The sequence below is a fragment of the Lagopus leucura genome, unplaced genomic scaffold (genome assembly GCF_019238085.1).
Source record: "Lagopus leucura isolate 7727_CA_CO unplaced genomic scaffold, USGS_WTPT01 Super-Scaffold_100001, whole genome shotgun sequence".
In the NCBI taxonomy this organism is placed as follows: domain Eukaryota; kingdom Metazoa; phylum Chordata; class Aves; order Galliformes; family Phasianidae; genus Lagopus; species Lagopus leucura.
Genome location: NW_024962262.1, coordinates 5367614 through 5382985, shown reverse-complemented (window position 1 = coordinate 5382985; position 15372 = coordinate 5367614). Strand labels below are relative to the sequence as shown.

Sequence of the window (15372 nt, the reverse complement as noted above, 5' to 3'; positions counted from 1 at the left end):
TGAAGTTAATTATGGAATTAAGTGCTGTTGTCTGTGTGGCACACAAGTGATTTTCTGTGACACCTCAAACTGTTCCCATCGAGGAACATGAAGCACTTTGAGGTAGAAACTGATCGGCACAAAGCAGATGCGTCTGTGAGCCTTAAGAAGAGGCTGAGCGAGACTTCTGCATCTGCACTGCACACAGACCACATCTCCACGCACATGTATGGCTAATAGCAACTTCAATGTGACTTCTCTGTGAAAGCTGAAATAGCTTTTAGCTAAAACAAATGAAAAGTTATAGGAATGGATTATGGAGACATGTTCATATGAGGAAAAGTAGTAGTTCAAGAGTTCAGCTCCACTTGTGATCCAGGATCTACGCTAAGCCTTTGCTTTCTTGGTGGAGTTTGTTGCTGCTGTTTTTTCTTTCTCTCTCTCTTTTTTTTTTTTTTTTATAAACATTTCCCTATGAACTTCAGTCATTAGACACAATTTGCTCTCAGGAAGCATATCTGCTTTTAGATGGTGCTCTGATTGTTATCCTCAGTTCTGATCAGAGAATCCAGGGCAAGGAAGCTACCTGCAGTTTTACTTAACTCGTCGGAGAGAACACAAGCGGTTTTTCAAGGCCCCTCAGAGTTAACTTAATCTTTGATATCATCAGAGATTAAAGCCAAATCTTCCAAATCAGAAGCAGATTCTGTTCCCAGCATCCTTGTGGTTTCCTGGTTATTGACAAAGGATTCTTCTATGAAAAAGAATGGAGGAAAGAGGCCTCAAAACAGGGGTTCATTATCTACACCTTAAAACAGAGGTTTTACACCAGTGTGCAGAAGGTGCATGGCTCTCCTGATGCTCCCTTACCTAAATGTCACCAAGCCTGGGACAATCCAAAGGCAAAAGAGTTGTCACTGCTGAACATTGGTGAAATCCTGATCAGCCAGGCCACTGTTACATGGCAAGAAATGCTCAGCATCTCCAGCTTCAGATTCAAACACCCCTAAAAGCTACTCTGCACCTACTGTGGGGTGTGAAGAGGTGGCTCGTGGCACATGATGATGTCCTTAGCAAGATGCTGATGAAGAGCTGTGTGTTTCCCTTAGAGCACGTAATTCTTCATTATATTGTACAATTGGACTGCACACCCAATGAAGCAGAGTGCCAGCTGAATCTGCTGTGGATTAGCAGAAGCCGGAGAATATTTTCATTTCTGAATTCTCCCCTTGTCACCTCTCTTCTTCACAAACTAAGTTTGCCAGCTCCAACTGAAGTATCTATTTTATAAGTACTGCAAACCTATAAAATAAGCATTCAGCTGGAGCAGCAGCAGTGGAATAATTCAGGAAGTAAAACTCCTTTCCTAACACCAAACCTCACATCCTTGTTCAGGTATTCCTGAGATTCGACACAAAACCAAAACTGAAATCCTCTCAAGAAAAAGCTGAAGACACATCAGCTCATTACCAATGAAATCCATGATACATATTTGCAAATACAAACAAACACATATATTTGTGTGTGCCTGAGTAAATCAAAAACACTGCTGTCCTGATGCATACATAAAATGAATCTTTAACAAGAGTTGACTTATTTAGAAATGAAAGGAACTGTTAGACCCTCAGGACTGGCAAATTTAATACACAGAGAGGTAATAAGGAAACAAGATTTCATTAACTTGCTCTTTGAAAAAAAATTACCATAAGTACTACTGAAAAAAACATAGTAAAGTTTAATGATGAGATCTCTGTTGTACTTTTCAAAATTAGACATTAATGCCATTAAAGGAATCAGCTAATGAATGTAAATCCTGACAGGTTTGCTCCAAGTCTTCATAACCGAGGAAAAGGTATGCATAATTTATAAGTTATAGACACAGTATCCCTCAATGCTTGTTTTGAATGACAATTTTCCCATAGAAAGAGCAGAGTCAACATAAAATAAACGTTCAGCTTTCAGACACCTAATATACCTTTAAATATGCCCCAGTTCCTATCTTACCTACAGTATACAATGCTTTTTCTTATAAGTCAGAGTGCTTGCTGGACCCATCCAACATACAGAGCAGCACTGATCAGTAATGAACGCACAGCCCCTGGCAGTGTGCACTGCCCAATGTCCTACAGACGAGGAACAACCACTGCCCCACTCACATTTTAGGCATTACACTTGGAGAACTGTAGGATCATTTACTATCATTTTACTTCTTACCTGGCATGTCTTAAAAGTAGCAAAACTTGCAGTCTACCACAGCTGCTCAGGCATTGAATTTATCAATTAGTCAGCTTTATGAATGTTAGCATTATGCGCGGGCCAAACCACTCAGCTTATCAGTGCTGCTTAAGCAGACTGCTACGTTATGGAACGCATGGCAGAGGGGATTAAATCCTCATTATGAGGCACAGGCTCTGTTCTCAATACTGTGCTATGGCAATTTTCGTTTGAAGAGCCCCAGTGGTACCTTGCACTCTGTCACTAGATGGCAAACGCCTAGATCCCTGTTTCCATTACCTCAAGGTAGGCCTGAAATCACTGGGATTAAAAACTGGATTAAAAGCTCAGGATTGAAATGCAAGAGATGCTGATTAGCATTCTTGAAGATAGGGCTGGCATCCTTGAGAGAAAAATACATGCTGGCCTCCAGCTGCTTTCAGCTGTCCACTCAGCCTTCACACTCCACAGTATCTATACAACCAAGGGTCTTACCAGCACCACTACCAACACACTGACTGTATATGCTCATGCATTTCTTTTCCTTATATTTGTAAATATGACTATACTTAATCTACATTTAATTCTGTTTCTGAAATACAGCATCAAAAACAATATATCAGATTAAAGTTTAATACCACAACGAACTGCCAAATTAGAGGAATTAGAAGAAAGTGGTTGACGAAAAGCTGAAAATGGTGTTGAATACATTAGCATCACTCATTTGACATAACCCATATGGCCTGTGTACGTATGAGCATGCTTTGCTGATGCCACAGATTAATGCTGTTAACACCAGCCCTGCTCTGAGCCCCTCTGCACAGCCCCTTGCTGGATGTGGGGCTGCCCTCCCACCCAGCCCCTCTCTCCTTGTCCTACTTCAGTTCCATCTGCTGTCACTTGAGCCTCTTTCACGGGCAATTTGTTCTTATTAAAAGGAATTATTAAAGACAAAAAGAGTGATATGCTGGTTTAAAAAGTTAGATGCTGATGAAAGATTCAGTCATTTGAGATGTAAATGTCAAAAGGATTTGAACAAAGGCAAGGTGATTAGAAGCTAATCTCCAGTTTGTAAGTGGGAAATAACATGCCAAAACTAAAATAAGGTAACATAACTGATAAAAAGAATCAGAAACACAAAAAGGATCAATATGGGAGGCAATGAATCATCAGAAAGCAGCGCAAAGTGCTTTGCAGCAGAACAAGATGTTGCAGAAAAAATCAGACATGCTTTTCATCTCACAAGGAAAACAGAAAGTGAGGTGCCAGAAAAGAAAAAATACATGTCCTGGGGTGGACAGTGAAAAACTGGAGACATTAGCAGCCTTTCCAGAACAAGTCTTGGGTAATTTAAAATCAATAAAATCAGTCAGAGTCCACAGACCAGATGAAGCAAACTTTGGGATCCTGAAGGACATGGCAGACAAATTACTGGACTACTACGAGTTATCTTTAATAGCTTTTTTGAAACAGCGAGGTATCAATAGGCTGCAGAAAAACAAACAAAATAACAGCTGTAGGAAGGAAACTGCAGAGAGCTATGGACTACATTTGACCTCCAGAGCAGGCAAGGTCCAAGAAATAGGTTCAACATGGCAAAGTGCAAGGTTTTGCACTTGGGTCGAGGAATCCCAGGCATCCATACAGACTGGAGGGAGCAGCAGTCCTTGAGAGCAGCCCTGCAGAGAAGGACCTGGGGGTCTTGACAGATGAAAGGCTTAACATGAGCCAGCAGTGTGCTCTTGCAGCTCGGAAAGCAAATGGTGTCCTGGGCTCCATCAGAAGAGGGGTGGCCAGCAGGGACAGGGAGGTGATTGTCCCCCTCTACTCTGCTCTTGTGAGGCCCCATCTGGAGTACTGTCTCCAGGCCTGTTGGAGCTGTTAGAGAGGATCCAGAGGAGAGCCACCAAGACCATCAGGGGACTGGAGCACCTCCCCTACGAAGAGAGGCAGAAGGAGCTGGGCTTCTTCAGCCTGGAGAAAAGAAGGCTGTGGGGTGACCTCATTGCAGCCTTTCAGTACTTAAAAGAAGCCTACAAACAGGAGGGGAATCAACTCTTTGAAAGGGTTGATAACTGCAGGACCAGGGGAAATGGTTTTAAGTTGAAGGAGGGAAGATTTAGGTTGGATGTCAGGGGGAAGTTCTTTACAGAAAGATGGTGAGGTGCTGGAACAGGCTGCCCAGAGAGGTTGTGGATGCCCCGTCCCTGGAGGTGCTCAAGGCCAGATTGGATGGGGCCCTGGGCAGCCTGGTCTGGTATTAAATGGGGAGGTTGGTGGCTCTGCATGTGATTCTTTAATTCTGTGAAATAATCACTGATAAGATTCCAAAATACCCCAGCTGTTGAGAAGTAGGAAAACTTCAGGAAATGGGAACTGCAATAGAATAGGAATGGCACTTTTAGCTACTGCAATTTCCTATGTGCTTCTCATTCACTGGAATTTTTAAAGATGGGATTACAGATGATAAACAGGACAGATAGGCTTACAGAACTTAGATTTCTGAACGTCAGTATAGGAAGACAGTAAATGAATACACATATACAGTGCTCTATAGATTAAAAATGGCTAGAGAAAGTTATGCCTGCAATAATCAATGATAATTACACTGGATGAATAAAAATCAAGGCAATATTCATTTCTGAAGAGCAGAAAACTGACTGTATTCATTACAAGGACCTGCTAGCGAATGAGAAATGAGAGTATATTCCTCTCATTTCTACCAAACTTCCTTGTGTTATGCAAGAGCTTATCTGAGTTGTATTCTAAACTAGCAGTCTGTTGCATTTCCAATTAAATGGAAACTGTCATCCAGTTGTTCTCTGCATCTGTATTCCTACATTCCATGCTGACTGCACTCAACTTAGAGGGCTAGACTGATATCCACTACTTAGTGCATAATCTGTAGCATCTCAGAAGTCACACAGCAGAGCTTGATCAGCTTCTGCTAATAGCATCAATCGGATAAACTCCAGATACGAAGACAGATAGTAAAGAACAGTGGCAAGGCCTTGTGTTACAGAGAACCTTGATTTGCTGATAAGTGCTGAATCCTGGTAGTCTGTACTGAGGCTCATTCCCTCTTCTCCGGTTAAGTCAAGATACCCTGGCATACTTCCATTCTGTATCTAAATCTCTTATGAAGTTTTAGTACAGAGAAATAGACACTGGGGAGAGAAACAATTTCCAGGTGCCTGCAAAGCAGAACAGACCCATGTGAACTCCACATAGGAGAGGAAGTAAATAGCAACAAAAATTAGGCAAAATACTAATGAAAACTTGTAACTTGAATGCAGTGTTGCACTGGCGCAGCCTTCCTTCAGAGGCTGCAAAATCACTTACAAATTCACAAAATCAATTATAAATTGCTTTTCACGAATAGGTTAAATAAACATTTTTCAAAAGAAATTCAGTCCTGGGGCAAGAGGAGGGACTGCACAGCCTCAAGCCATTGTTCAAAGTAATCTTTTTTGACTATTATCTAAAAATCTCTGCAGAGCTGTAGGCTGCTAACAGCAGCTATATTTCACTGGCAATGCCTGATTTTCAGTTGTTTATGAACTTGCTGCTGCTTAAATGTATGTTGTTAAAACCTCCAAGCCTTTCCAGGAAACCAAGCAGTGTACTGCAGTGGTGATTATTCTCTGTCTCACGGTATTGTACACTTCTCCTTCTGACTTTTCCTTTTCCCTCCCCTGTAATTCTGCCCAGGGTCATGCTGTGCCTTGCACCTTGCACAGCAGCTGGGAAGCAAAAGGTTTTAAAGAACATTGTCTCCAAAGTGGTGTATACCTGGGTTTCAGAGAATCGAGGTCTCTCCCTCTGAACACTATCGATGTTTCCAGTGCAACATGATGGCCAGTGTCATAGTCACATTGAAAAATAGGGTCTTCATGATAGAGGAAAATGTTCCCTTACTTTCCATGGGACAAAAGCAAAGATTTTTCAGGCACTTACAAGGAGGAAGAAAATGAAAAAGAGCATAATGAGAATTATTACTGAAATTGATCCTTCTCCTTCAGAAATGACCTGCTTAACAACTTTTGTGCAAGACCCAGACTCCATAGTCAGACGTGCCTGAGGATAAAAAGATACTTCTCAAAGAGTGCTATCGGAGCTTTGTAGTACCAGGTCAAGATATTGCTCATTTTGTGCTATTTCTATCTGAAATATATATATATATCTTATCAGTGACTATATTTAAAGGAAAGAAAGATCGTTCTGTACCTGAAGCATCAGGATGATAGAGGCTGGGAGCACTTGCTATTTCTCCTTGCTGATGAAGACAGGTGCCTGAGGATCTTTGACTTGCAATGAGAATCCTGCTTTTGGCAGACGGTAACCTGGAGACTGCACCCAGTCCTAACTGTGGCTTAAGTATCATGGCAGACCGATAAAAACTTGGTGGGACCTCGTAGTGAGTATACGGTGGAGGACAAAATTCGTCTTTTGCAGGCCTTTCCCCAACCTAAGGAAAAATCATGAACACAGATATTATGCAATGTATCAATATGTAGACAGCATATGGATCTCTAAATTGCTCACAAAAGCTATTTTTCCCTTCTTGTCAATCTGGGCGTCAGACCCCTGTAGACTGCTGGTCAATTTTAATAGGAGTGGCCTAACAATATGAACCCCTCTCCACAAATGGAATCATAGTGTCATAGAATGTCATAGAATCTTTGTGTAGGAGGGATCCTTAAAGGTTTCCCTGCAGTGAACAGGGACACTTACAGCTAGATCAAGTGCTGACAGCTCCATCCAGCCCAAACCTGAATATCTTCAGGGATGGGGCATCCACCCTCTCTCTGGGCAACCCAGTGCTTCACTACAACTGGTTGTACACATGTTCCAACAACTAAATCCAATCAAACCCAAATAAAGAATTGATAGCTACCCAAAAAGTAAATAGACAAACAAAAAAAAACTTCAGTTAGAGAACATGAAGCTATTCTCAAGTCCTGACAGGTGATGTTATTTAAATAGGTGGATACACAAAGAGTGTGCAAGTGGAATTATTACTAGAAGTTATTTAAAATATGCTTACTGAGATACACGTATTTTTAAAGGGAGTCTGTTTTAACTTAAGTAGTTACAGATAAAGCTGAAGCTATTTTAAGTTCTTTTTATGGGAAAAATGGGGTTATCAAATTGTTTGCCCATGAGGAAATCTCTACATACTCTTACATCCTTACTGCAAAATATGCAGCATAATCTGTGCCTCTGAGTTCCTGAAGAGACCCACATGGAGAGGTGTACATGTTTCTGTACGCTGTATTTTCAGAGGGCTGGCAGAATATTCCAAACGAGAGCTATAAAGCACAGCTGCCTATTTGGCAGCATTGAATGCCCATCCTGGGCTGCATTAACAAGGGGTGCCAGCAGGGAGAGAGAGGTGAGGGAGGGAGAGCTCTTGTGAGGCCCCATCTGCAGCGCTGCGTCCAGGCCTGGGGCCCCCAGTGCAGGAAGGACGTGGAGCTCTTGGAGCGGGTCCAGAGGAGGGCACTGAGATGATCAGAGGGCTGGAGCACCTCTCCTGTGAGGAAAGGTTGAGGGAACCAGGCTTGTTTAGCTTGGAGAAGAGAAGGCTCCGGGGAGACCTCATTGTGGCCTTCCAGTACTTGAAGGGAGTGTACATGAGGGGGGAAACGGCTGTTTACAAGGTTGGATAGTGATAGGACAAGGGGGAACGGTTTTAAACTGAGACAGGGGAGGTTCAGGTTAGATATCAGGAGGAAGTTTTTCACTCAGAGGGCTGTGACAGACTGGAACAGGTTGCCCAAGGACGCTGTGGATGCCCAACCCTGGAGGCATTCAAGGCCAGGCTGGCTGTCAGCAGACAACATGTGGTTGACTGAAGACCTGGTTCCTTGGTTGAGCCCTCACATCCACAACCAGACCCTCACCTCTGTGCTCTGCTTTCCCAGACTCAAGACTAAAGCATAAAACAATGCCAGAAGCTCTCAGGACTTTCATCTCTCTTGTCTGCAAAGAACTGTTTGCTCTTCTGAGTAAAGATCAACTTCTCCAGCATTTCCTCTTAAAATATAAAATCATTGTAATCTAGAAAGAACCCATAAATATTTCTTCAGCATACTTTATTAAGGCCAGAGGAAAAAAAATGGCTTAGGAAATAGGAATTCTGAACTAAATTTGTTTAAAAATTAATTTTAAAAAAAGTGCCATAGGCTACCTAGGAAGAAAAGTAACTGGCAATTAATTAACTCTGCTGCAAGTTATGATGCATATAATATGCCAAATCAATTTCTATTTAGCAATTATAAGCATTTAGAATATGCACTTTAACACTGGCTATAAAAGCTTTGATCTGAGCTGCTTCAAGAGCTTTAATCCTAATTTGGCAAATCTTTAATTTGCTAACAGAGACAAGATAGGCCTTCAACCATTAAGTACGGAATCTTTGAGGTCTCTGCGCAGGAACTAGGTGGACACTGACTGTTACATTTTTGCTCTGTATTTTTTTCTTTATTTGTAGTATTATTTCCTGCCATGAGATATTTCAGTTTCCCTTTTCCCCTGACCTACATGTACAAGTTGGGATGCAGGTTTTCACCATACCAATGATTCTCTGTGCCTGGACTTAGATGCTTATTTTCAACATACAAGCCTGTTTTTGTTTTTTCTGGGTTAAGACTCCATTATTTTTTTCTGCTCAATCACAGAATCACAGAATGGCTTTGGATGGAAGGGACCTCAAGGATCACCGAGCTCCAACCTCCCCGCCACAGGCAGGGCCACCATCTTCCACATTTAATATTAGACCAAGCTGCCCAGGGCCCCATCCAACCCGGCCTTGAACACCTCCAGGGACAGGGCATCCACAACCTCTCAATTCCCTGATGAATTTATTTCAATCAGATTTCACTATACTCTTCTTATCCTCTCATACTGACTGCCAATAAATAAACCGAGTGTATTTATGCCAAATATTTCAGTATGAGGAACTGGGAAAAACCTTAAATATAGAATGCTGATAAACTGGGTCAGCTTAATGAAACCTCCAGCTCATCTTTATTGACAGCATGCTACAGGTAACACAGATATATGCACACATAACAATTGCAAGGATAAAACATTTTCTCAAGCTGAGAGAAGTAAGAAGGATTTACCCAACTATCTCTCAGGAAATAGATTTGTTTCTGAGCTCATAGAAAGACATAAACTTGTTAATAATACACATTCCTTTTTCTTTTGCATTGAACAGAGAATTCCTCAAGCGCAGAATTTAACTGCTCCCCACAGAATCATATGAAACTATTGATTATAAGGCCATCACAGAGCTGCTAAAACAGAGTTGGATTAGTACAGCCCATCCACTAACAGGACGCTCAGCTCAGAACTGTACTGTGCATTCTGCACTCCTCCCATTTAATGAACTTGTGAAAAAGAGCTGGAAAGTCTGCAAGCAAACACATGAACCATTTGGGATTTTCCGCAGCCTGGGTAACTCTGAGCAGAGCTGGCAACCCTGCCGGCAGTGAGGTTGCTCAACACCTTCCTTCACGTTGCTTTGTTTATAATGCTGTCAAACATTAAAGCCTCAGAGACAGCCCTGGAGCCTTCCTCAGACAGGTAGTGCCCAAGACAGCACCTCCCTGTCACTTCCACTCATGGCCCCCAAGGGGGCATTTAATTGTGCCTACTGCTTACCTAGCTGAAGGCTGCTTAGTGATTACAGGTCTGATTGATAGCAGCTTTTAACACCCCCATCACAGCTATGTAAAGAGCTATAAAATGCTGATCAAAGCCCAAATTGGATATGTGAAATAGGGCAGTCTGGGAATGTTTCCCTCACAAAGTTAATGTAGAGTGGTCATCTTGCTCCAGCATATCCTTGTCTACAAAAGCTCTGAGTCTTCAGCGTGTCAATTTTCCAGGGTGATTCTGATCTCCCTGAACCCATTCTAATTGCTTTCCTTTTACTTGAAAGACCCACTCAGTCATATTTATTGGGGGATAAGATACTTTGGGCTCTCTCCAGAAAATAAATGTTATCCTGCTAACTCTACTCTAGAGTAAACCACACTGCATACCTGCCACAACCTGAGTCCTTTTCATGCTAAGAACAGTCCTCCACAATTACCAAAAATTGGTCCTTTATTTCCAGCTGTGTTAGCTAATGTTGCCTAATTTTCCAAATACCAACTGTATGGACTATAGAAACCTATGGTCTAGAGAATCACAGAATCATCGAATGGCCCGGGTTGAAAAGGACCACAAAGATCATCTAGTTTCAACCCCCTGCTATGTGCAGGGTCACAACCAGCAGACCAGGCTGCCCAGAGCCACATCCAGCCTGGCCTTGAATGTCTCCAGGGATGGGGCATCCACAGCCTCCTTGGGCAACCTGTTCCAGTGCGTCACCACCCTCCGGGTGAAAAGCTTCCTCTTGATATCTAACCTATATCTCCTCTGAGCTTAAAACCATTCCCCCTTGTCCTATCACTATCAATCCATTCAAACAGCCATACCCCCTCCTGTTTATATGCTCCCTTCAAATACTGGAAGGCCACAACAAGGTACCTCTGGAGCCTTCTCTTCTCCAAGCCAAAGAAGGTCACATTACCCTATAAACAGCCAGATAGCTGCACAGCCTGCATTACACTGGTTTTAATTTCAGTTAAATAGTAATGATCCAGCAATTTTCTCTCACTTTAAAGGGAAATTGTGAAGATAACCTAGCAGTGGATGACAAAAACAAGCTAACAATGACTTCAGTAGTCTGTCCTATGAATGCAAAATGTAAGGCATGGACTATGGAACCTGAAAGGGAAAGGGCAGCAAGCACTTTGCTTGAGATGAGATAATACTCTTACAAAAACCTACACTCCAAGATCACTTCAACAGTTGTCTGTTAACATGGAAGAAGGGCCCATCGATACTCACACACGAGATTTTAATGCGGGTATTTGCTGGCTTCTGACTGTCAACTCTGTCACTAAATGCGTTATTTCAAAGCTGTTCCTTGGATAAATATTGCATATAGAAGGAGGTAGGTATATAATATGAGTAATTTTTTTTTTTTTTAATTTTAAGATTGGTTCAAATTAAATACAGTTGTGGGAATTTTGGTATTTACTTAGAAAGCTTGTCTGTTGAGCTAACTAGCACAGGTCCAAAGCAGTAGACTCAAGGGCACACTGTAGCCCTAAACATAACCCCCTTCTCCCTGTCCTTTCACCATCTATCAAGCAACATCAACCATTGTGCTCACCTCCCAGCAGGGATGGGAGGGAGCCAGCACTCCTGCCTGGCTTACAGGGCTGTGGAAACACAACCAGATTTAAGGGCTCAGAAGTGGGCAGAGGGACTTCCATTACCTTTTGGCTGCTGAGGAAGAATTTCCAAGGAAAGGAGTTTTCTTTTTTTAAGATGTTAGGCAATAGAGCACACTGCTTAAGATGAGTCAAAAGGAAATCTTTTCCCACGTGAAGTACATATTCTAATGAAATCTGACAGTTCCTGTTTTTCTGTATAGCTTAACAGAAGAGAATGCATATGGACTGCTAATGCTCCGAGTGCAAAAACCTGCCAAGATTCCCATTAAGGAGGAAAAGTCTCTGTGGGCAAATTACATTAATTTCCCAAAGATGTTCTTTGGAAAAAAACAGAAGTTCCGTTTAAGGATAAATTCAAACAGCATGCCTTCTCCTATCTAAACAGCTCTATTTATACACTAGCAGGTGACTGGTATGCTGGAAAATGCTGGAGGAACACGGTGACAACTTCCAGTCACAGATCAGACACCACATCAAGGTCAGTGTCAGACAATGTTACATTTATTTCTAATCATCACATACTGCTTTGCTTCAGGATTTACTTCTTTAAGGTTTGAGAACTAACATCTGGCAGCAACAAGTAAGCAAACACTCACCACCTGACATACAAAAGTGTCAAAGCCACCTGCTTACCTCCTGCAGAAACTTCTCACCCATTGGACCAAAGTGATGTGCTGGGGGCCTAATTCCTGACACCACCAGTCCAGAACTGAAGAGCCTTGGCTTCTGGAGGTCAGGTTTAAATTTGTCGTACAGGATGCTGGGGGCCTTGCCCTCCCCTCCACTGGATGCCTTCTGCTCTGTGGAGATGGGCACAGGGCATGCTGCAGTACCATATGGCAGCCCTGCTGGTGCAAATGAAGGGTCAAGCTGCTCTATTGAACGAGGGTTTCTTCTGATGTATGTGATTATTTTAGGTCTCACAGGTTTGGGCTTGGGTATGGCAGGTTTCACCTCCATGCTCTCTTCCAGTTTCTCACTGCAGTCACTGTCCACATCCACCTTATCTGCAAGGGAGCCCTTGGAGTGGACCAGGATAGGTTTGGGGATTGCACTGCTGCTGGCAGTCTTTATAGGCACTTTGGGGGATATGTTCATCAACTGCGTACTGTCAACAGGAGGTAGGACTGAGGAGGGTGACAGTTTGTCAGTGGGAAGTGCATAAAGGTCCTTCAAATTACTGTTTGATAGCGTGGGCTGACTATTAACATCCAGCACTGCCACCGGGCGCAAAGGAGTTGGAACGCATAAAAAGGTGTCAGCCTTTGCTGAAACCTTAGAGCTCTCCAGTGCTTCTTCTGGAGAATGTTTCTGTGCAGGAGCTGCCTTTTTACCTGGAACCAAGGTTTCCACATCGCTGACATGGTTGTCAGGCTGTTGGTTTGACACTGTCTCTGCACTGCACACTCTGTCTTGTTCAGAGAGATCAGAAGCAGACACGGCAGCATCCTCAGTGCTTCTTTTGGCCAGCATCAGTTTATTCTCATTGACCTGCAAGGGTTTGCTGTCAGGTAGATTCATGTTATGTATAAGAGACACCTGTTCACCAACTGTTCCAGCACAACCCGCATCAGCTTCACGTAAATTTTCATTTTTTCTAGGTGTCACTTTGCTACTGGAATTACCATTGCAGGTGACTGGGAATATTGTTTCCACTTCTCTGTCTTCCTCACTAACCTGGGTCACTGCCCCACTCTCACTGTCATGGCCTCCTCTTCCTTCCCCATGGATGGTGAAGTTATCACTTTGTAATCTGTCGTCAGAAGAGGTTACAGCCTGATTTGACGAGGGATCCTCTGCTTTATCACTGATGTCTTGAAAATGTGTTGTTTGAAATGTTGATGTGTCAGATCCAGACTCTTTCTGTTCTTTCACTGTTCTACTTCCATCTTTTTTACATCCCAGAAACTCTATCACCATAATTCTCTCAATTTTTTGTTGACATGTGTTTTTAGATTGTAGGGATGGCACAGCCTTAAGCTCCAGTTTCTTACTTTTATCACCCTGACTTAATTGTGCTTCTGATTTACTAGCAATCTCACTGGGCTTAACAGCTGAATGATGATTGGTATGAGAAGTATGCAGTGTGCTTTCAGTGTTAACATTTGGTACATTTTCTGGTTTGCTTATTTTCTTGTTCCCTGAGGTAGATGGTTTAGAATAAAAGACAGTATTTTCCTCTGAGGTATTGTCGAGTGGATGAAACACCATCCCAAGAAAATGATCTGTGGAAGTTTTTTGTGATTTCTCTGTATTTCCAATCAAATGGTGTGACCGGTCAATGGAATCCAATGATGCGGAAAGCAGACGTTTACAAGACACGCGGCCAACGCATTCTTTCGTAAGCGTTTCAGATTGAGGAGAAAATTTACTGGGTCTGCCCAAAGACAGTCTTTTTATTCTTTCCATCTCCACAGTCTTGGACATTTTACCCCTAGGAAAATTCTGGGTGAAGTCAACATCACCTTTCGAAATTATCTCCAGGTTAGCATCATTTGTGCTGCTTTTTAAATTGGACAGACTTTGTCCTCGGCTAATCCTGATATGCCTTGCCATATCCTTAGCTTCGCTGGTCCTGCTGTCCTTCCCTATTTCCCTGCTTGTGGTTGAGGGCAGCTTACTTTCCTGTACACTGGTGTTACAGGTCCGAGAGTCTTTGAACACCAGTTTATTCTGTTCTACATCCAGACGAGTAACTCTCTCTGATCCTCCGGAGTGTACATTTCCACCCTCACCCATCAAACCCTGTTTCTTGATATCTCCTTCCGTGGTTCTAACTTTTGTCACGATTTGGTTGGCATTGCTATCCCCCACGCTCACTGTGCTTTCATTATTATTTTTTATCTCACTGCGGTTGTCCTGAAGCTGGGAGTAACATGACTTGTTCGGGATTAATGGAGCACTCATTCTGAAGCTTCCAGTGACTGCCTTTTCGGCAGCTGTAGGTAATGAGAAAGCCTTTTTCCCCTATCAGATTAACTACTGTACATGCTTCAGTTATAGGCTGAAATTACAAACTGATCAGTAAGAAATTCCTCAGCGGAGAGCTTGGAGTCTCTTGTCAAAGTCACATTTTTGTGCTGCTCAGTTGCCTTCAGTGCAACTTCCGGATCCAGGAAATCCTTATGATGTGCAGTGGAGAGGTTCAACGAAAGCAAAATAGATCTGTCAAGTTTCCTCTGAATGACAGCCAGTTAATCCAGCCAACCTATGAGAAGACAAAAAAAAACAGACAACATGACATCATATCATGAATTATACTAACTAAAAATAAAGTTAAAATCTGCAAACTTCCAGAATGGAGTGCTTTCAAACAGTTCAGATTCTCTTTCAGCCACAGCTTTGCCCCCAGCAAAGTTTCCTAATGTAGCCCTGATCTCTGACTTGAGAAGAAATGGTTAAAACTGTCCTGGTTAGAAGAGCAGTTAGTACTGCTTTTAAGACACATAGACTTAAAACTGTTGATAGCCATAAACAGCTAAGTGAAGACAGAATCCCACATCAAGGCTCTGAGCAATTTCATACTGCAATAACAATTCACTTATTGCACCGAGATTTGCTACTGAAGCATTTAAAGCACTCCTGTAGAGATAAGAAATAAGTATTAAAATTCCAGATCTATTAGGGGATATTTGTGGGTTTCTTCCTTTGCCTTGCACAAATCACTGCTCTGCTTGTGCTCCGTCTCATGCTGAGTTGCTGTCACCTGCACCTCCATGTCCCTTCTGCTGAGCTGCTCTCCAGCCAGGGATTCAACTGGCATCTCCCAGTTTAGTGCCACCAGCAAACTTGCTAAGGATACATCCAGATCACTGATGAAGATGTTGAGCTGAACTGGCCCTGGAACTGAGTCTAGGAAACATGTCCAGTGGCAGCTTCC

General features: G+C 42.6%; 1 protein-coding gene across 2 annotated transcripts in view; it reads right to left on the bottom strand.

The window, feature by feature from the left end:
- The window catches only part of MTUS2 (microtubule associated scaffold protein 2), a 264670-nt gene that overhangs the window by 147098 nt on the left and 102200 nt on the right, over positions 1-15372 (bottom strand). For both annotated transcript variants that reach the window (XM_042867277.1, XM_042867276.1), the window contains 2 exons: positions 12126-14700; positions 6421-6661 (listed from right to left, as the gene is read on the bottom strand). In XM_042867277.1, coding sequence (XP_042723211.1) covers positions 6421-6661; positions 12126-14399 — 2515 coding nt within the window. In that variant the 5' untranslated portion in view covers positions 14400-14700. The remainder of the gene's footprint in view (positions 1-6420; positions 6662-12125; positions 14701-15372) is intronic.